This window comes from Thamnophis elegans, chromosome 16 (genome assembly GCF_009769535.1).
Source record: "Thamnophis elegans isolate rThaEle1 chromosome 16, rThaEle1.pri, whole genome shotgun sequence".
Classification (NCBI taxonomy): domain Eukaryota; kingdom Metazoa; phylum Chordata; class Lepidosauria; order Squamata; family Colubridae; genus Thamnophis; species Thamnophis elegans.
Window position 1 is genome coordinate 5,067,650 of NC_045556.1, and position 22,727 is coordinate 5,090,376.

Here is a 22,727-nt window from a genome sequence, read left to right on the forward strand (position 1 = left end):
GTGGGGTGGGAAAGGAAAGGAGGACAACTAAGCCTCTTCTCATCTTCTAAGTCTACAAACAGGTCAGGGTAGAGGCATAAGCCTGAAAGGGGCATGGAGAAGAAGTTGAAGAACCCCAGATGAAAACTGGTGGTGGAATCCATCCGCCACCTCCTGAGGGGAGTCCATTGTTTCCAAGAAACCTTGCCAGTTCCATCAAGGCTTGGGGAGGCTGGCTTTCGTCCCGTTGGCTGTCGCATCCACGAGGGCCCCTTTGCGATAGGGCAGCAGGGATGGGTTGTTGAGGAGGGTGTACGCCAGGCGCCACCGGACCCTGTTCTGTTGGCCCTTTGATGCTTTGGGTGCTGAATTGGCGGTCTTCATGAGTTTGATTCCTGTTGAGGGGGAAAAAAGCGATCATGTTAAAATGGTGGTCTTAGAAGGTTGCGTGGGGGGTCAGCCTGAAGATAATCAGGAAAGGCATTTAGAAGAAGCAGAGAAATAGGGGCGAGTGTGGTTTGATAAGTTTGTGTTGTGCAATCTGATTCCAGACTTAAAAACCTTGTTGAGTTAGAGAAAGAATAGAATAGAATATGTAATGAGAGTAGAATAGAATAGAATCTGGAATGAGAATAGAATATGTAATGAGAATAAAGTAGAATAGAATATGGAATGAGAGTAGAATAGAATAGAATATGTAATGAGAGTAGAATAGCATAGAATAGCATAGCATAGAATAGAAAAGAATAGAATATGGAATGAGAATAGAATAAAATAGAATATGGAATGAGAGTAGAGTAGAATAGAATCTGGAATGAGAATAGAATAGAATAGAATCTGGAATGAGAGTAGAATAGAATAGAATCTGGAATGAGAATAGAATAGAATAGAATCTGGAATGAGAGTAGAATAGAATCTGGAATGAGAGTAGAACAGAATAGAATAGAATATGGAAAGAATAGAATAGAATATGGAATGAGAGTAGAGTAGAATAGAATAGAATCTGGAATGAGAATAGAATCTGGAATGAGAATAGAATAGAATCTGGAATGAGAGTAGCGTAGAATAGAATCTGGAATGAGAATAGAATAGAATCTGGAATGAGAATAGAATAGTATCTGGAATGAGATTAGAACAGAATAGAATAGAATATGGAATGAAAATAGAATAGAATATGGAATGAGAGTAGAATAGAATAGAATAGAATAACAGAGTTGGAAGGGACCTTGGAGTTCTTCTAGTCCAACCCCCTGCTTAGCCAGGAAACTGGCTGAGGAACTCTGGGAGTTGAAGTCCACAAGTCTTAAAGTTGCCAAGGCTGGAGACCCTTGGCTTTGGCAACTCTCCATCCATTTTTCTCCACCTGCCTATTGCAGCTTCTGGACTTGGTCCTCAGATGATCTCTTACCTTCTTCAGCATCCTTGAGCTGGAGGGTCTGCATATTATGGGCGCCGTGCCAACGGAGAAGCAAGAGGCAAAAGGCTTTCATTGCTGGGTGGGATTGGCTGACCTCAATTTTCAAATATTGGCAGTAGGTACGGTAGCCTGCAAGAAAGAGACGGATGGTGGTGACAGAAGTGGTGTTGTGGCCTGTCAGCCGCTCTACCCTCCAGCAGCTGAATCGGAGGAGGAGGAGGAGGAGGAGTGGAAGTCAGGGTCAGCATCAGGGCAAATGATGTCAGAGAGAGAGATACAGAGGCAGAGACTGGGCCATCTACAGCCCCCAGATCTGGAGGTGGCTGATGAGGAAGAGGAGGAACAGCTGGGTCCAGTGCTTGACGTACGGATGTGCAGAAGGCAGAGGAGAGGAGAGCAGTGGAAATCTATGGGCCGGTCCTTGGGGTGGAAGAGCCACCACTGCTAGCAAAACCCCACCCTAGCTCTAGCCTGAACTTCCCAAAATTCAGGTAGGCCCATTTTCCACCATCCCCAAGCCTCTGCACACACTCTGCACTTACCTCCATCCAAAACGGACCGCAAGGGGACTCCTGGGAGGGGCGGGGTGGAGTGGGCAGGGCCAGCCAGGAGTGGGATTTGTGGGGTTCTCCAAACTGCACAGAATCTTAGCTAGAGGTTCTCCTGAACCCCTGCTAACCCCCTAGCAACCCACCCTGGACCAAACAAATCTACAGGGATTTCATATGACCATCCCAAAGGTGCTTTTTCAAGAGGCCACTGGACTCTTTTCTTTGAAGATGTACAGCTTCTCATCCAAGAAGTTTCTTCAGCAGAACTGAATAAGCTTCTTAGATGAGAAGCGACATCTCTTCAAAGAATAGCAAGAAAGTCCAGTGGCCTCTTGGGGGGGGAAGCACCTTTGGGACCTTGGAGGACTGAGAATCTCCCTGTCAGCATTCCAAATACCATGTAGAATCAAATCAGAATCAAAGGCAAAACTATGCTTAAAGTTCCAATTTAATAAAGCAGGCATGTTGGCATAGTGCTGTGGGGATTCCAACTCTGGAAGTTACATCAGAATCCCACCCAGTTAAAAGTTCATGATCTTGTCCCCACACCCACAGTCCATCACATGGTCCAATCTCCTTCTTCCACGCTGGCATCCACACCCAGCTTCTTCCGGTCAGGTGTGAAAGTGTGGAGACAAAGGATGACCTTGGCTTCTAGCAAAGAATGAAAAACAATACATTCCAAAATCCTACTCCTTCTAATCCCCCCTCCCATTGACTATACTTAAAGAAACAGCATAATGAAATAAGAGAAAGTGTGGCAGGCCAAAATTCTAAAAGGAATATAAATGCAGGCCTGACACTCCCTGGACTCCAAGGAGCCGAGGTGGCGCAGTGGTTAGGGTGCAGTACTGCAGGCCACTTCAGCTGACTGTTATCTGCAGTTCAGCGGTTCTAATCTCACCGGCTTAGGGTTGACTCAGCCTTCCATCCTTCCGAGGTGGGTGAAATGAGGACCCAGATTGTTGTTGGGGGCGATATGCTGACTCTGTAAACCGCTTAGAGAGGGCTGAAAGCCCTATGAAGCGGTATATAAGTCTAACTGCTATTGCTATTGCTATTGCTATATGATGTGTGAACAGAGTTCTCTGCATCGTGAACGAAAGGGGAAGGAGAAAAGGGGCTGGTTTTAGGGGGGGAGGGGTCTTGTATTCCTTACCTGGATCAAAGCCCTCCACCCCACAGCTCAGCAGACTCCCATCCAACTGGCAGAAGTGAACAATATTATAAAGGGCCGAGATGACCATCCTCCAGATTCCTGCCAATAAGCCCAGGAGCACGTTGACGGGGAAAAACATGTATGTCACAATGTAAAACGCTCGCCTGCGTAAGAGGGAAGCAGAGGCGGTCGTGAGCGAAGCACACAAACACACACAGGGACAACCCGCGGAAGCAATATTCTAATAAATGTCCCGGGGACCTCAACGCCAACCACGAGGGCTCTCCGTATTATCTCATTTCTTCTTGCCTAAAACTCTTTAAGTTGGTGGAAAGTTGGAGAAGCTGTCAGAATATCTGAAGGGTGGAAGGAAGAAAACGGGCCCAACGGATCAGATCGGGTTCCAGGAGATAAAACCTAAAGAAGGGCGGGCCTTCAAATTTACGAAGAAGTAAAGTTTGATTGCCATCAGAAAGAATTTGTGAAGGTATGAAGCAGGGGTGAAATGCTACTGGTTCAGACCGGTTCGCCTGAAAAAATGCTACAGGTTCGGGCAAACTGGTATTTCCAACGATCAGCTGTGACGCATGATTCATATTAGCTAGAAAGCAGGATTTCCTGCTTTCTAGCTAGTCTAAATTGTGTGGCGCAGCGGATTCCTTCCCCCTCGCCGTTCTACTTACCTTGGCAGGCATGCTCAGTAGCAGGCTCCACCCACATGCCTGGACGTCATCACATCCATTTTTGATGCTCTGCGCATGCGGGGGAAGTGGCACATAGGAGCGCTCACCTTTGTGAACTGGTAGCGAAGGTAGGTAGATTTCACCCCTGGTAGGAACTGTTCAACAATGGGACAGGTGACTCAAGGGGTGGTGGACTGTGTTTGTGGGAAGTATGTCATGTGAGGTGTGAAGATAGACTGGTGGTTGTCTTTCAAGGGTCTTGTAGTAGGGCATGGAGATCATCAGGCCAGGTTCAGCCCTCGCGCCATCTTTACTTGGCATCTTCAGGGCTGCCACAGTGGTGGCCGGGCAAGCTGTGGCAATGGGAGGGAGGAGGTGGGGAAAGTGTAGAAGTTGCAATCATAACAACATTCTTTGCCCTGGGAATCAAGGTCATCTTGCCAGCACCTGGGGAGGCATGACTGCAAGTTCAACAGGAGTTGGGACAGTGGCTGGATTGGACCATGTGGTGGCCCTGTGGATTGAGGGGAAGGAATGTTGAGTTTACTTTGGGTGAGGAAAAAGTGGGGCTTTCAGATTTTGGCTTTCCCCAGCTGTGCTGATACGACATCTCTAATCAATTTATACTTTGAGGAACATGCCTGCCTCAGAGTTTTGATTCTGTTGGGGGGTGTTCCTCGGAACCTGGACATTAACACAAATCTGCTACTAAAATGACCAAGCAGCTCCGGGCGTTGTGCGGCCACTGTCTGGGGTCCTGAACTCGAGTTAAATTTCCAGTCTACTGGGTAGTGAGAAGACTCAGGGAAAATGGAGAAGGACAACCAGATGATCTACAATCTCTTTTCCAACCTTTTTCTAAGTCTAAAATGCAGCGTAGCACCAAAAGAGTTTAGAAGCAAATAAGGGCATTATCTGTTCCTATAAGTGGGCAGATGTTGCCAGTCCGAGTGGTCCATTCTGGACTTTATACTCAGGTGATCCAACGTGGGCATCACTGATGCCTTCTTTTTCGTTATTTGATCATCATTCATTGCAGAATTCCAGCACTGGGTAGGGATGTTAACCACAGACGATCTCCAAAATCCTTTTCCACTTGGTATATTTTGTGATGGATGGCTTTCAATAATCACCTGTTGGTCAACTCTCTAGGTAGATGGTCCCGATCCAGGAAGTAATAGCGGACCAGCAGATTCTGGACAATGAACGAAACAACCAAGGTCAACCAGAAGGGCCTAGGAAAAACAAAACCACCCATCATCCAATGAACGAATGTTATATATATATGAGTATAATATAAGGAAACTAGATGAAAATTGCCAACAGTGATTTGGAAAGGAGGATTAGAAAAGTTTGTTATTAAATATTATGGATGTTTAGCTAGAATAGGACATAAGGATTCAGTGTTATTGGAGGATTTTGGAAATATTAAATGAAAGGCCAGTACATGGTTATATATTAAATTTCGGTATATTTTATGATGAAGGACGTTTTAATAATTACAGTCAAATAAAAATAGAGGTATAAGGGTAACATATTTGGGTTAAAATACTTGAGTTAATATGATGACTGTGGAAGAGCTGCGCGAAAAAGCTTTGTAACCAACTGATACACTTTCTACAGTATGTAAAGAGGGAAGATTTTATGTGTTGTGTTTGTTTTGAAAATAAAAATAAATTCTATTAAAAAAAATAAAGGTGGCGCAGTGGTTAGGGTGCAGTACTGCAGGCCACTTCAGCTGACTGCTATCTGCAGTTCGGCTGTTCAAATCTCACCGGCTCAGGGTTGACTCAGCCTTCCATCCTTCCGAGGTGGGTGAAATGAGGACCCAGACTGTGGGGGCGATATGCTGACTCTGTAAACCGCTTAGAGAGGGCTGAAAGCCCTATGAAGCGGTATATAAGTCTAACTGCTATTGCTATTGCTATAAGGGCCTGGCTGGCAGATGAATCACGTTATACCTTCTGAGCGTGGCTCCGTGGAAGACTTACCACAAATTCCCCACAATTTTGAAAAGATGCATGTTGCTGCCGGATTGCAGTGGGATAACGATCAGGAAGGCAAAACACACGATGCAGATGAAGAAGACAATGTGTTGGAGGAGCAGAGCTGGGACAGAGACAAAAAAAGCCCCGTGGGTTGCAAGGAAGATCACAGATGGACATCAATGTTCTGAACTTGGCACCACCATCGCCTCTTCCCAGCTGTACCCTTTCCACACTTTGGCCCAGAAGGTGGACTATAAAGCCAGGGAAATAATAAAGACTCCCTCAAGTCAAATTTAACTCCTGGTGGCCACGAAGACACATCCATGCAATTTTCTTGGCAACAGTAGGGATGTGGTTTGTCATGACTTCCTTCTAGGATGTTCTTTTCCACTCACTACTCTTTCCTCCCACTTTGCGAGTTGTGATTAGCGCTCCTCAGTTACCTAGGCAGGCAAAGGATATCTGGAACCCCGTGAATTGCATCCAGCATACGAGGGATTGCTGGGAAGGTTGGAGTTTACAGGGACGATAGAAAACCTTTTCAACGGCCCCTCGGTAGAGAGACTGGAGATTAGTCCTGAAACACAGGAAGAACGTTTTGATCAGGAGGAGGAGAAGCAGGAGGGGGAAGAGGGGAAGAGGAGGAGGAGGAGGAGGAGGAGGAGGAGGAGGAGGAGGAGGAGGAAGAATTAGAACTGGAGTTTGCAGAGAGGAGGAGGATTGGAACTGAAGGTTGCACAGAGGAAGAGGGGGAAGAGGAAGAAGAAGAAGGAGAGGGAGAGAGGAGGAGGAGGAGAAGTAAAAGAAAAAGAAGAAGAGGGAGAAGAGAAGGAGAAAGGAGAAGAAGGAGGAAGAAGAAGAAGAGGAGAAAGAGGGGGATGAGGAGGAAGAAGAAGAAGAGGAGGAGAAGGAGGAGGAAGAGGAAGAGGAGGAAGGGGAAAAAGAAGAGGAAGAAGAAGAGGAGAAGGAGATGGTTTGGACCTCTGAATCCTGGGGAGAGATCTCACCTATGGTTTCCCAAGGACTTCATTAACATGCAGAAGGTCACCAGGCAGGAGAGGACCAGGGAAGAGATGAAGCACACTGCAAAACAAGAAGGGGCAGAGAGGGATCCAGAAAAAGGCTGCAGGATTCCTAAAAGATTGAACTTTTTTCCTCAAGATTGAAACAAAACCCACCAGGATGTCAGTCAGGGTCAGTCATCTGATCTTTAGCAGCTTTAAGTTCTAAATACTTTCTCTAAATAGACATTTTTATTTTCTTTTTAATCCCCCAGAACCCACAGAGTTCTCTCCTTCAGCCTCTCTGTGGCCGCCACAGAATCTGCCCAGGGATTACTTTAGTTGGAGGTAACAAGAACAACATGGCTGTTGTGTATTGTTCGGTTTGAAGCCTCCTTCTGTCCTCCTTTGCATTAAACAGTTCTTCGATTAAACAGTTCCAGGACAGACACCCTCATAAGCCCAAAGGACACCCGTGTGTGTGTGTGTGTGTGTGTGTGTGTGTGTGTGTGAGGTGAGGTGAGGTGAGGTTGAAGGTTATATCACATTCCCAGAACTCCAATTGGTCTTGCTGTGGCAGCCCTAAAGATGCTCCCAAAATGGCTTTAGTGCTGACATGCTGCCCCCCTCAGTTGAGAAGTATATCCCATGAGAGAAAAAATCAAAGGGAGGTTAGTCCATATAACCCAGGGGTAGGATCCTGCCGGTTTAACAAATGGTTCAGAGATGCACGTGTGTACGCAGTTTTACCAAAACTTACCTTCGTCGTTACTTCTTGGGGGAGTAACACAGCTGAGGCGTGACAATTCGCTCTGCCGCGCTAATCAGCTGGAGGATATAGGTAAGTAAAGCGCCGGGTAGGTGGGCCAACCTGATCGTCAAGGCGGTTCGCTCTCAGCTGATTGTCAGAGCTACCGGTTTGCCTGAACTGGTCCGAACCAGCTGAATCCCACCTCTGGGTTATATGGACTAACCTCCCTTTGATTTTATCTCGCAGGAGGTCCTTCTCAACTGAGGGGGGCAGCCTGTCAGACCTGAAGCCATTTTGGGAGCATCTTCAGGGCTGCCACAGCAAGACCAATTGGAGCTGTGGGAACATGAGGGGGGGAGATAGGTAGCCAAAATAACATTCTTTCCCATGGGAGCCAAGGACGCTCTACCAGGTGTTGGAGGGGCGTGAACAAAAGCCAGCCGGAGTTGGAACTGCAACCTGATTGGACCATGTCATGGACGTGTTGACCAGAGGGCAAGAACGTTGGGTTTTGATTTGGGTGATGAAAACCCTGGTTCCTTCAGAGTCGGGTTTTTCACCAGCGGTGCCAGTATGACATTCCCAATAAATTCATACTCTGAAGAAACTCCAGGCCTCCGAGTTTTGAGTTCGTTGGGTCTGTTGCTTGGAACCCTGGCTGTGACTAGGTCATCTGCTCCACGCACCTGGTTCTCAGACGTCTTTATGAGTGGAAACATCAAGAGATCTTTCTGCTGCCTCCCTGTGCGGCTTATTTCCTAGAATCTGCCTCAACCTTTGACAGTTTCCTGATGACTTGTTGTTGTTTTTTAAACCATCCCACGCATCTTCGACCTTAAAATTCCAGGAAGCTTTACAGACCGTGAAACATCTCTGAAATAATTCTCTTTTCTCCAGGGACTTGTAAAGAATGCCTTGGCTCCCGTGTTCAGTTTAGCCTCAGCCCAGAGGTCTATTTTAAGGCCTGGATCCACGAAAAGCTCCATCTTTCTTAGGAAGAAGCAGGCACTTGTTCAGATTTGCAACAACAGGACATCTGAGCCCCGACAGATGTTAAATATTAAGGATGTAGGAAGCCGTGATTCAGACCTCTTATCTGAAGGCAGCTGGACCGAGTCACCCATTCGCTCAAACGGAATTGCCGAATCCAATTGCGGAATCCAATGGCAACGGCCTCAATCTAAATGAATCTTAAGGGGTTTGGGTGCCTTCAAAAAGAGACTTGGGACACCAATGGACTCCTCTGCAGGCAGGTGTCCAACTTTCTATAATGACTGAGTCAGAGCTCCAGATCCACTTAGTTCCGTTACGTGATCCAAAATGATATTCTGACTCGAACTGATTGACTTGCCAAAGGGAACGGGTGAATCGCCTATTCAGAATAGATCTTGGGTGAAATTAACCAAAGATGGGTTGTCCATTGAGTTGTGTTCATTCTTAAAAATGTATCATTTTTAATATGTTACCTTGGTACTCAACGGTTTTGAATTCATTTGGTACTCAACGCATTTTGATGCAAAAAGTTTGCCCCGATACTCATCGTTTGTTTGGTATTCAATGCACAAGATAGAATTTGTCAGTGTCGACTGCCTTGTGACTCACTACTTTATTCCCTACGGGGGAAAAATTGTTTGGTACTCATCATGCCGCTCGAAACCAATGAACGATGAGTACCAAGGTACCACTGTATGTTTTTTAGGGGGAAGTGAGACGATCAAGGATAAGCAAGCATTGCCATTGCTTGTTGAATTCCTTCTCAAGATTGACTATTGAATTCCTTTGCTCTGCTCTGTTTTGAGTTGCCTTCTGCAAGAACCTTCTTCATTCTAGCTGAGGTTGGCCAAGCACTGAAATGGACCCTGTTGTCCAAGGTTGAAGAAACATACCTTCCAGTGACCAGATGTAGTGCTTAGCTGTTGCCAACTCTTTGTCTCCTGGAATGTTGGCAGGTTTTTCAGAAGGAATTAGACCAAACTGGACAAAGAGCGCAGTCATTTCCTTGGTCATCCCAGCTCTGATGATCTGGATGTTGGGGATGAAGGAAGCAAGTAGAAGAAGGGACACCTGCAAACCAGGAGAAGACAGATGAGGCTGGTACTACCACAGGTTGGGACAGGTTGAGAAGAAACTCTGGGGTACCTTACCTGGTAGACAGCTATCACCGCCATGGCTATAGAGAGGGCCAACTTCAGTGGGATCTGGAAACCTGCAACCACAAAACCATGGCTAGTATATTTGTATTTGTATTTGTATTTGGTTTATTTGTATGCCGCCCTTCTCCAGGAGGGACTCAGGGCGGCGAACAACTCAAAGGGGAAAGGGAACATAAACAACAGTACACATAATTAAAATACACGAAAATCACACAGCCATACCAGTCGAGAGGGGAGGGGAACTCATCAACCCCAGGCCTGCTGGCACAGCCAGGTTTTGACGGCTTTCCGGAAGGCCTGGAGAGAGGTGAGGGTCCGGATCTCCGCGGGGAGTTCATTCCAAAGGGCCGGAGCTGCTACAGAGAAGGCCCTCCCCCGGGTAGTAGCCAGATGGCATTGGCTGGTGGACGGAACCCGGAAGAGGCCGACCCTGTGAGATCTGACGGGTCTTTGGGAGGTAATTGGCAGCAGGCGGTCTCTCAAGTACCCAGTATATCAAGAAGCATATTCTGATTGGTAGAAGATGAACCCAGGGCCTTTCAAACATTGGCTAGCTAAATTTTGGATGTTACCAGGATTAGCGGGACTTGAAGTACAACAAACCCAGAAGACAAAATTAGTTCAATACATGAACTGTGTTGAAAAACAGGCCCACAACGAGAGAAGGAGAACAACAAAAGAGATACAGAACGTCTTGGCAACTCCTTGCTCAAGAACACACGTGGCCTTCTTGAAGATGTAGATGTTCTGCAGATCTTTCCAGAACAACCACCAAAATACAGTAGCAATAAAACAACAACAGCGAGCTACCCCTAATCCCTTCCAATACCTTCTTAAGAACCTACTGAAAAAGAATATACAAATTTAAATGCAGTACCTTCTTGGGGTGTGTATACAAATGTACGCAGGTAGGACTGGAGGCTCGAACGCACGCTCCGCTTCACTCCATTGATGCTGAAAGGAGAAGTTCACAAGAGCTGCCATAAATGCAAGGCTGGTCCTCACCAATCCTCCAGTTCTTGGGGGAGGAGGGGGGACGTAGTGGCTCAGTGGCTAGGACGCTAAGTTTGTCGATCAGAAAGATCGGCAGTTTGGCAGTTCAAATCCCTAGCGTCGCGTAACGGAGTGAGCTCCCGTTCCTTGTCCCAGCTTCTGCCAACCTAGTAGTTCGAAAGCACGTAAAACATGCAAGTAGAAAAATAGGAACCACCTTTGGTGGGAAGGGAACAGAGTTCCATGCGCCTTCGGCATTGAGTCATGTCAGCACATGACCACGGAGACGTCTTCGGACAGCGCTGGCTCTTTGGCTTTGAAACAGAGATGAGCACCGCCCCCTAGAGTCAGGGAGGACTAGCATGTATGTGCAACGGGAACCTTTACCTTTAGTTCTTGGGGGATCAAATGGGGGTCTCACCTTTTCTTGGGTGTTCTTTTAGTCAGGAGGTGCTTCAAATATTCTTCATAATAGCTACTTCCTGGATCCTTCAAACAAACGAAGAAGCACTTCAAGATGAGATTCCAATAATTTGGGGGTTTCGCTAAACCCATGAAATCCCTTCCCCTTCTAGATGTTGCCTCATATCTCCCCTCCCTCACCTCCATTTTTTAAAAAAAGTAGAACTGCAGTTGAGAATGCTGCCTCCCGAAGAAGCAATAAATAAAATGAAAGAAATAGGTCTGATTCGTGCCACCCCTTAAAAATGCCTCTCCTCATCTCCATCTGCTCCGCGAGCCGTGATAACAGTTGCAAAGGTGCTAATTACATGGCTGCGCAGATGCCCAACCACATCTGGTGTGAAAGAAGAAGAATGGCGTAGTCATTCTGGGAATTGTGAGGAAAAGAGAGAAGACTGGGCACACAATGAAAAAAATCTCCCACCCTCCCTCCCTTCCACTCTCCCTCCATTCCTTCCTTTGCTCCCTCTCTTCCATCTCCCTCCCAACTCCCCCTCCCTCTCTTCCATCTTCCCTCCCTCCCTTCTCTTCTTCCCTCCCTCCCTTCCACCCTCCCTCCCTCCCTCCCTTCCTTTGCTCCCTCCCTTCCATCTCCCTTCCAACTTTCCTTCCTCCATCCCTCCCATCCATCTTCATTCCTTCCACCCTCCCTTCCGTTGCTCCCTCCCTTCCATCTCCCTCCCTCCCTCCCTTCTCTTCTTCCCTCCCTTCCACCCTCCCTTCCTTCCTTTGCTCCCTCCCTTCCATTCATCTTCCTTCCTTCCTTCCTTCCACCCACCTACCCATTCTCCCTCCCTCCCTCCCATCCATCTTCATTCCTTCCACCCACCCTCCCTTTCTTCCTTCCTTTGCTCCCTCCCTTCTTCCTCCCTCCCTCCCAACTCCCCCTCCCTCCCTCCCATCTCCCTCCCTCCTCTTCTTCCCTCCCTCCCTCCTTCCCATCTCCCTTCCTTGCTCCCTCCCTCCCTTCAAACTCCCCCTCTCTCCCTCCCTCCTTTCTATCTTCTTTCCTCCCTCCCTTCTATTTTCCTTTCTTCCTCCCTCCCTTTCTTCTCTTTCTCTCCCCCACCCTTTCATCCTAGGGTTGTATAAAGCTTGGATTTGGTGAATCCCGGAAAACCGCATGCAAATTTCCAGGCCAAGGCACCAAAAGCATTCCTCTCACTATTGTTGGTTTGCAAAGCAGGGATTTCTTACACAACAGTCGGAGGGGATGGTGCCAACAGCCTGTTTTTTTTAAAAAACACACACACAACTGTACAATAAGGCATCAGTTCTCCTCTGAACGAGGGACATTAAGACTCAAATCTTCTTGGGCTGAGAGGTTGGGTTGACACCAACCAATCAATGAGAGGTCTTTGGAGAAAAAAGCAGATTAAAAAAAAGAACAACCACAGATCTCTTTCCTACATTTTGATGTACTTCTTACAGCAGAGGTGGGTTCCTATCAGTTTGCACCTATTTGGTAGAACCGGTTCGTCAAATCTACCGAACCGGTTAGAAGAGGTTCCACCAGTGGACCCGGAAAGCAGGCAACACCTACAGAAGAGGTTCCAAAAGTTTTTGAAACCCACCACTGGTCCTTGGATATGATTATTCTACACTATCATGCTCCTATTTATAAAACTCAGTGCCTCTGTGAAAGGTAAGGATGACTACTGCGTTTGTGGTGCAATCAGAACATTGCGTGTGTTGAAGTTGTTTTAACGCAAACCAAAGATGCCTTTTGAAAAACAAGTTTACATCCTATTCTTATGCAGGCCAGTGCTGTGTGTGAGGGAATTTAAGGTGGTTCTGACAAGTGTAGTTGGCATCTTCATATCCGGTCACATGGGTGGCAAGCCACTCCCATCTGGTCACATGGGCAGCAAGCCACTCCCACAAAGGAGGCCACACCCACAGAGTAGGTTCGAACAATTTTTGAAACCCACCACTGTCTTACAGGTAGTTTTTCATTTGCAGCCATCTGTTTAGTGACAATTTGACGTGAAAACCCGTTGTACGTCAGTATTTTTCAGTGACGTTGTAAGGTTGAATGGCCTCTAAACAAATGCTTGTGAGTCGAGGACTACGGGTATAAAATAATATTTAAGAATGGGGAAACAATCTACTAGGTCAGTTGGGGAAATTGAAAGCCGTGTGTGTGTGTGTGTGTGTCTGTGTCTTTTCTCATTGTGGCTTATTGTCGCCTCCTTTTGAGCTGGAGAGGGCAAGATCAAGATCGGTTACCTTCTCGGCCGCCATCTTGGCGTCCCCTTTGAAGCTCTCAACCAGTTTCAGAGGGTACCAAAGACTCAGCATGGCGAGGCACAGAATGATCGGCAGGTAGGAAAGCAGGGAGTAATATCTGTAGATCTGAGAAGAGAGGAGAAGGGAGAAAGACAGAATCAACCGTCTACCACCGAGAACAACCTCGGGAGTAGGTGAATTGTATCTCAGTTACAATCCCTCAACAGCTAATATTACGCTGGGGAGTTTCCAGATCCAGGGATTGTGGTTTATGGGCCAAAAACTCTCTGCGGGCAGCAACGCATGGGTGAATTTGAAGAGCCAGTTGGTCCCTCTTGCGAAGTCCCCCCTCCGTGAATTGCTCCGAGGTGCAAAGTCGCAAACAAAGAGAGAGAGGATTAATTGCTCTCCACCCCTTCTTCAGATCCTCTGGAACTCCGAGGGGGTGTTCCTTGGATGTTTTCCTCCTTGTGGCACTCAAAAGATGCTTTGGTGTTAATGACAAGCTGTGTCCCTAATTGCTTTCTGCCATCCTTCCTGGATGCTGAGAACACACTGGAGTCCTGGAGAAATCCAGAGATTTTGCTACTCCTCCTGTAAGTCAGGGCATCTTCCTTGCCCAAATTGTACAGGTGAAGAACCACTATATATATTAAAAAAATGTACGCAACTGTGGCCCCAGATCAGCCTCTCCCAACTCCAAGGGTGGCCCTCAGACCTTCTCTAGAAGTTGTGCCCAGGATGTCCTTCTGAATATGATAAAGGCAGAAATGGTTTTACTTGGGGAGTTACTAATAATTGGCTTCAAATTAATATATTTTGATTCCAACCATCTTTTTTTTTTAATGAAAATTTTGAAAAAGATAACCTTTTACAAATATTTACTTCCCTCCCCCTCTTCCCCCCTCCCTCGACTTCCCAGAACCGATACATGAGCCGAGGTGGCGCAGTGGTTAGAGTGCTGTACTGCAGCCACTTCAGCTGACTGTTATCTGCAGCTCGGAGGTTCAAATCTCACCCGCTCAAGGTTGACTCAGCCTTCCATCCTTCCGAGGTGGGTAAAATGAGGACCCAGACTGTGGGGGCGATATGCAGACTCTGTAAACCGCTTAGAGAGGGCTGGAAGCCCTATGAAGCGGTATATAAGTCTAACTGCTATTGCTATTGTTATTACAGGGTATAGATCTTTAACAAAAACATTCTAAAATAGGCTTTAAAAAAGTTAATATCATCTTTCATTTGAGCTTTAACTCCTCCTTGCTAGGCTAGCTCTAAACAGATGATATCATTCCTTGTTTCTTCAGTCATAAACTATCTGGAATTTCTTAGTCCCGTATTTATTTTGAGTATAGTCAATCCATCTTCTCCACTCCAGTTTATATCTCTCGTTTGAATGGTCCTTGAGATATGCAGATATTTTAGCCATCTTCCAACCATCTTTTTGGCCTAACCATTTTTATTAAAAATTCAAAATTGGAGTCCCAAACTTCCCCAGAACCTCGATGTATCCTATGGCAGAAAGTCTCCAGAGCTATCCCTTTAGTTGGCTCCTGCCCAGTTTCTCCCCATCAGCCACCTTCTTCTCTCTCTCTTTACCTTGGATGACTGAGGACATTCCACCTTCTGCCAGATGTAGAGCACACAGTGACACCAGGACAGAAGGCAGCCCAGCAGGTATCCAACTCTGTGTCGGACAGTAGCGCAGGCCAGTAAGGGATAGTAGAAGGCAGGGTAATAGAACAAAGCCAGCATCTTCCAGTACTCTAGAGAAGAGAAGGACCAACATTAAGAGCCCAAGTATTTATGCAGAACAGGGGTCCTCAAACTACGGCTCGCTGAAGCCATTTATCTGACCGGCATGGGACAACCAACATCGGTCTACCCGCTGGTCCCCACCCTCCTTCTGGAGGCCAAAAATGGGCCTGTTTTTGGTCTCCCCAGCAGAGAGACACAGAGAGAGAGACACACACACACACATACAGAGAGAGAGAGAGAGAGAGAGAGAGAGAGAGAGAGGTTGATAGATAGACAGATAGTTAGAGCGAGAGAGGGGAGAGAGGGGAGATAGATAGATAGAGCGAGAGAGAGGAGAGAGGTGAGATAGATAGATAGATAGATAGAGCAAGAGGAGAGAGGTGAGATAGATGATAGATAGATAGATAGATAGATAGATAGATAGATAGATAGATAGAGCGAGAGAGAGGAGAGAGGTGAGATAGATAGATAGATGATAGATAGAGAGAGAGAGAGCGAGAGAGAGGAGAGAGGTGAGATAGATAGATAGATAGATAGATAGATAGATAGGTAGATAGGTAGATAGATAGAGCGAGAGGAGAGAGGTGAAATAGATAGATAGATAGATAGATAGATAGATAGATAGATAGATAGATGATGGATGGATGGATGGATGGATGGATGGATGGATGGATGGATAGATAGATAGATAGATAGATAGATAGATAGATAGATAGATAGATAGATAGATAGAGTGAGAGAGAGGAGAGAGGTGAGATAGATAGATAGATAGATAGATAGATAGATAGATAGATAGATAGATAGATGATAGATATAATGAGAGAGATAATGAGAAGATAGATGGATGGATGGATGGATGGATGGATGGATGGATAGATAGATAGATAGATAGATAGATAGGAGAGAGAGAGAAGATAGATAGAGAAGATAGATAGATAATGAGAAGATAGATAGATAGATAGATAGATAGATAGATAGATAGATATAATGAGAGAGAAGTTAGGAGAGAGAGAAGATAGGAGAGAGAGGATAGATAGATAGATAGATAGATAGATAGATAGATAGATAGATAGAAGATAGATGGATGGATGGATGGATGGATGGATGGATGGATGGATAGATAGATAGATAGATAGATAGATAGATAGATAGATAGATAGAAGCTCAGTGTCTAAGCCACTGAACCACCACGTCCCACTCTCTTTACAGAACGATTAATTCGATGCGCCTTGCACTGTCTTCCAAAAATTTAACTGCCCACTTTAAAAAAATAGAAGATTATGGTCCTTATTTTCTATCCACTTTGGGTGCTCTTGACCTCTCCCCAAATCCTTAGCCAACGAAACTAACTTGAAGGACGGAGGAAGACGCTAGTTGAGAAAAGGCCCCGTCTTCGTATCAGTAAACCCTTTACCTCGGTTCTGTACGGAAGAGTTGGAGATGAAAGGCAGGGGGTCCTTATCCAATAGCAGCACGCACAGCGACGAGAAGAGGATGCCAAAGACTGCAATGGCCAAGCCTTGATTCTGCGTCTCTTCCAAGAAATTCATAGGGCTGGGCAAGCCGACAAACCGAATGCCAGAGAGGGAGAATAAACACCAAAAGAAAAGAAAACACACACCAAAAATATAGTTCTACCAATGGAATGCCTCTGCCGGAAAGCTTTGAAGATAATACGCTCCAAAGGTGGAAGATCACCCCTCCCCGAAGGCGAAGCGTTCCCCACCCAGCATGGAGGAGTTAGTACCTCAAGAGTCCAGGAACTCCGTTCCAAAAATCCAGGTAGAGTTTCTTCCTTTTCACCAACAGCGAGAGGATCAAGAGGATAACTAGCTGGAAGACAAGATTCCTTGTGTTTACACACAGCCGGATTCCTCACACAAATGAAGTTATGAAAATGAAGATAAAATAAAAACAAAGACCAAATAAATTGCATTTCTAAAGTCCTCTATCTGCCTAATGACCCAGACTTTTATCTGTCTGTCTGTCTGTCTGTCTGCCTGTCTGTCTATCTATCTCCTCTCTCTCTTATCTATCTATCTATCTATCTATCTATCTATCTATCTATCTATCTATCTATCTATCTATCTATCTATATCTACCAATGTATCTATCTATCATCTATCATCTATATCTATCTATCATCTATCTCTATCTATCTATCTATCTATCTATCTATCTATCTATCTATCTATCTATCTATCTATCTATCTATCTATCTATCTATCTACCTACCTACCTACCTACCTACCTACCTACCTACCTACCTACCTACCTACCTACCTATCTATCTATCTATCTATCTATCTATCTATCTATCTATCTATCTATCTATCTAATCTCCTCTCTCTCTTATCTATCTCTATCTATCTATCTATCTATCTATCTATCTATCTATCTATCTATCTATCTATCCATCCATCCCAGTGTTTTTCAACCACTGTGCCGCGGCACACTAGTGTGCCGTGACACAGTATAAGGTGTGCCGTGGGAGAATTACTTTATATATAGTCAATATAGGCACAGAGTTAAATTTTTTAAACATTTTCTAATGGTGGTGTGCCTCATGATTTTTTTCATGAAAAAAGTGTGCCTTTGCACAAAAAAGGTTGAAAAACACTGATCTATCCCATCCATTCTTCATCCATTTGCATCATCCATCATCCATCTCTCTCTTTCTCTCTGTCTCTCTCCCTCTCTCTCAGTCTCTCTCTCTCTCTCTTTCTCTCTCTCCCTCCCTTCCTCCCCTCCCTCTACAATATAGATGGATATTCATGGTGTGCAGTGCAACCCCAAATACAAAACTCCATGGACCCCTCTTCCCTGGGTAACAACAATCATACCACTTGATGGGCTCCGCATCACCCTGGGATGCCTGGGGCTGGCATGCAATATCACCTCCGAGGTCTTTTGAAAGAGGGTCAAGATAGGGGCCAATCTTATCTCTGCAGAGATGCAGGAATTTATAGGGGGGAAGAATCACCATGCGATTGCAAGATGTTTCATCTTGACCCAACCAGATAACATCATCGGTGCTAAAAGAGAGTGGGGTTTGTGGAGAGGGGAGGGAGGAGGAGGATTGTGGGGTCCTTGGTGCTCTCTGAGTTTAGTTATTTTCTTGCAGACATTTCATTACCCAACTAGGTAACATCATCAGTGTTAGAAGGAGGGAGAGGAGGAGCAGGAGGAGGACTGTGGGGTCCTTGGTGCTCTCTGAGCTTGGCTGTTTTCCTGCAGACATTTCATTACCATACCAAGTAATATCATCACCGCACAAACATATACAACACTAAGTAAAATGGTTACTGGGAAATGGGGCCTTTAACACACTCGAGACCTCAGACTTAGGATGACGTTACCCAGTTTGGTAATGAAACGTCTGCAAGAAAGCCGCCATCATACAGGAAAAAAATATATATACGATTTTTCTCTTTGATTTCTCAGTCTTCACTTTCTCATCTTGATTTGAAGTTTCTTTTCATGGATTCGATTCCATTTCAATTATCAATTCATCTACAACCCCCCCCCCCCATCCCCAAGATGCCAAGAGAATTTTAAAATATAAAATGGTTTTATGCCCAGCCGTATTTGGGATCGGGCCATCTGCCACCCTGCCTGTAAGGATTTTGCAGTGTTTTACAACACAGTCCCAAACTTTCTCCAAACTGTAAAGCGTATCTGTCCACACTCCCTTTCCAGCAGCTGAACATTTCAGCAGCTGTCAACATAGGATATTAAATGGGGGGTGGGGGTGGGGTGGGGTAGGGTAACCCCACAATTTCACTGCGCGTAAAACATTGGCAGCAATTCTTTTCAGCTGCTCCCGGTGGGGAGAGAGTTGTTATGGCAACACGAAGAAAGACAGCCAAAGAAACCTTGAGCAGCCAAAGTTGAGGGAAGAAATGCTCAACCGTTCACTCCTGCACGATCAGGGTTTAGCCTACTTCGCAGGGCTGTTGTGAGGATTAAAAACAAGGAGGGGAGAGGGTAATGGTAGCAGTCCCAAAGAGTCCAAAATGCGTTAAGTCAGGAAAATGGAATAAAACTGGACTGTCACCTTGGCTTATGTTGGAAAAGATTAAAAGTTTAGACCTGGTTTATATTTGGATGAAAAGCGAGGAGCTCAATTTGAAAAATATTGTCTTCCTTCCTTCCTTCCTTCCTTCCTTCCTTCCTTCCTCCCTCCCTCCCTCCCTGCCCTCTCCCTCCTTCTTTTTTCCTTTCCTTTCTTCTTTCTCCTTTCCTTTTCCTTCTTTCCTTCTTTCCTTCCTTCCTCCCTCCCTGCCCTCTCCCTCCTTCTTTTTTCCTTTCCTTTCTTCTTTCTCCTTTCCTTTTCCTTCTTTCCTTCCTTCCCTCCCTCCCTTCTGAATGTGGTTTCTTATGTCCTTAAAATAATACTTTCTTTAGACTCACTGAACCGAGTAAAGTCCCAGTGATATGTAATTTACGTGCTTGGCTAAATAATCCAGGTAGATACTCGCAATAGCATGCAATGAACTGTCTCTTTCTGTGTTTCTCAACCTTGGCAGCTTGAAGAGGTGTGGACTTCCATTCCCAGAATTCCCCCTGGCTGGCTGGGGAATTCTGGGAGTTGAAGTCCACACATCTTCAAGTCACCAAGGTTGAGAACAGAGGTGGGTTCCTACCAGTTCGCACCAGTTCGGTAGAACCGGTTTGTCAAATCTACCGAACTGGTTCGTCAAATCTACCGAACTGGTTAGGAGAGGTTCCACCAGTGGACCCAGAAAGCAGACCATACCTACAGAAGAGGTTCCAATTTTTTTTGAAACTCACTACTCACACACTCACTCACACACACACACACACACACACACACACACACACACAGACAGACTCACACAGAGAGAGAAAGAGAAAGGAAGAAAGAAAGAAATAAAAAAGAAAAAAGAAAGAAAAAGTGATGAAAGAAAAAAAGGAAAAAGGAACAGAGAGACAAAGGAAGGAAAGAGAGAGAGAGAGAGAGAGAGAGAGAGAGGAGAGAGAGAGAGAGAGAGAAAACACATGGCCGGCAAGCCACTCCCACCAGGTCACATGGCCAGCAAGCCACTCCCACAAAGGAGGCCACACCCACAGAGTAGGTTCAAAATTTTTTTGAAACCCACCACTGGTTGAGAAACATCTGTCTATTTCATGGATCGGTAGATCACCGATTTCAATCAGCTTCACAAATGTTGTGTAAAATATTTTGGATACCATTCCTCTCTCCATAACTCCGGGGGCCTCTTACCCCTTTGTGAAGTGGCCCGTGGAGGCTAAAGGCTGATTTGCAACTTCTTTTTTTTCCCCCCCTAAGATACTTACAGAAACCGGAGCCATGCTGCAGTGATAAAGATCAAAGGGGACAGTCAGTCGGCAATCGGGGATACTGTCGGAAGCCATGCTGCAAGAAATAGCAGTAGTAGACTTTTTACTTTTATAGCAATAGCAGTAGACTTATATACCGCTTCATAGGGCTTTCAGCCCTCTCTAAGCGGTTTACAGAGAGTCAGCATATTGCCCCCACACTGGGTCCTCATTTCACCCACCTCGGAAGGATGGAAGGCTGAGTCAACCCTGAGCCGGTGAGATTTGAACAGCCGAACTGCTGATCTAGCAGTAGCCTGCAGTGCTGCATTTAACCACTGCGCCACCTCGGCTCTTAAAGCATCAAAACCATTTTAAAAGCGCATCTGCTTCACAAAACAACATTTTGAGAGCTGTCAATTCTAAACCCATATCCTCCGGCTAAGAGAAAAATTCTGCATTTGACAACAATGCCTTAGGACAAAAAAACAACAACCCATCACGTTTATCTTCTTTAATTCTATCTAAGTTGTTGTAACCTGCCAGTGGCCAGCAGAGCTGGCAGCAGATTCAGACAGTGAGGAGGTTGGGGAGGAACATGGGCCAGTCCTGGAGTCTGGGGAAGGCGCTGATGAGGGCTCCATGTCGGAGGCAGAGAGGGGGCCAGGGCCGTCTGACAGTTATCAGCTAGCAATAGCAATAGCAGTTAGACTTATATACCACTTCATAGGGCTTTCAGCCCTCTCTAAGCGGTTTACAGAGTCAGCATATTGCCCCCAACAACAATCCAGGTCCTCATTTCACCCACCTCGGAAGGATGGAAGGCTGAGTCAACCCTGAGCCGGTGAGATTTGAACAGCTGAACTGCAGAACTGCAGTCAGCTGAAGTAGCCTGCAGTGCTGCACTCTAACCACTGTGCCACCTCGGCTTCGGAGTCAGGCATCAGTGAGGCAGTTGAACAGCTGGAGCCTGTTCCCAGTGTGCGCATGACGAAAGGAACAGCTAAAGAACAGGGGTCGACTTGGGAGTAAGGCCACAGGTGCATGGCCCCTCCCAGAGGAAATAAAAGAGGAGCGAAAGGGGAGTGGAGTTTGCAGGAGACAATGAGTTCACTTCATTGGTTCGTGACTCTCTGAGACGCCTTGCCAAGTTTTGCAGATATCTGCCTGTCAGCTCTCCAAGCCAGATAAGGTTTGTGACTATAAATCCTCCCTTGAAAGACTTTGCTGGATGTGAATGAGCAGAATTCACAGCGATTAATCATTGTCGGAGTTTGCTTCATGCTCTCGGGAAGCCTCGGCAAGAACACACGTAAGGAAAATAAATGTTTTTATTTCCTAGAGGTTATCTTTTAGTTCCTCGCTGAAACTAACTCAATAGTTTAAAATAGCGGCTTTAAAGTAGATGTTAGATGCCTCACGTTCACGGAAAGCCTAGAAAATTAAAAGGAATCATTTTAGCAACCGAAAGCAGCCCCCAAGCCCATAAGCCAAAAAGCTTGACTGGGAGCAGAGATTAAGAGCCAGTAATATATGTCATGCGGTTGGTTGGATTTACGAAGATGGAGCAGCATGGAAATGGAACTGAAGGTGGCTTATTAAACTGAATCCAAACAAGCAACAGATTTTCTAACACAGGAGCGCTTTTGTGGCACCGTGGTAATGTAAGAGGAAATGGACTTTAGGGGGTTTGAAATATCTCCCCCCCCCCTGTTAAAATCCAGCAAAAACTACGCTCCGGAGAACACCGGTTGTTAGTTTATCAGCCTGATGAGAACATAGCCCTTTGTATGACTTTCCAACAAGAGTCGAAAGCTTGAATCCGGATAAAGTTACAAAGGAAGCTTTCTGAATTAAAAAGCTCGCCTCTCTTGCTAGACGGGCTTTCTGTAAAATCAGGAGGAAAATCGTTCCTTCTTGCAGCCTGGCGTTCCCCCTCAAAAGATTGGGGCAGATTTTCTGAAGTATTTGGGAAATCCCTCAAGGGGAAATACAGTATCTAAGGCAGTGGTGGGTTTCAAGAATTTTTAGAACCTCTTCTAAATGTTAGATGCCTCACGTTCACGGAAAGACTAGAAAATTAAAGGAATCATTTTAGCACCGAAAGCAATCCCCAAGCCCATAAGCTTGGAGGTGTGGCCTGCTTTGTGGGAGTGGCTTGCTGGCCATGTGACTGGGTGGGCATGGCCAACTTGTAAAATGTGGTGAAACTCACTTAACAACGCTCTTGCTTAGCAACCAAAATGTGGGCTCAGAAACTCTGGCATTTGAAGCACGCAAGTCTTAAAGCTGTCAAGTTACA

The 22,727-nt window shown here is 45.8% G+C and overlaps 1 protein-coding gene across 1 annotated transcript; it reads right to left on the reverse strand.

Moving 5' to 3' along the window:
- Positions 1–13: 13 nt before the first annotated feature.
- STRA6 (signaling receptor and transporter of retinol STRA6) lies at positions 14–20,521 on the reverse strand. Its single transcript, XM_032233112.1, has 16 exons — positions 20,444–20,521; positions 16,869–16,954; positions 16,536–16,675; positions 14,963–15,129; positions 13,367–13,492; positions 11,097–11,164; positions 10,560–10,636; positions 9,674–9,735; positions 9,416–9,593; positions 6,785–6,860; positions 6,221–6,354; positions 5,781–5,898; positions 4,923–5,024; positions 3,107–3,270; positions 1,388–1,525; positions 14–374 (listed from the first exon to the last, which is right to left on the reverse strand). The coding sequence occupies exons 1-16, from the start codon at positions 20,519–20,521 to the stop codon at positions 196–198; spliced, it is 1,893 nt and encodes a 630-aa protein (XP_032089003.1). The 3' UTR covers positions 14–195.
- Positions 20,522–22,727: the final 2,206 nt, after the last annotated feature.

Coding starts and splice junctions, on each gene's coding strand:
- STRA6 (XM_032233112.1), bottom strand. CDS start 20,521: ATGGCTTCCGACAGTATCCCCGATTGCCGACTGACTGTCCCCTTTGAT. Junction 10,637..11,096: donor AAAAGAACACCCAAGAAAAG/GTGAGACCCCCA, acceptor TTCTCCTTTCAG/CATCAATGGAGTGAAGCGGA. Junction 9,594..9,673: donor CGGTGATAGCTGTCTACCAG/GTAAGGTACCCC, acceptor CCTGGTTTGCAG/GTGTCCCTTCTTCTACTTGC.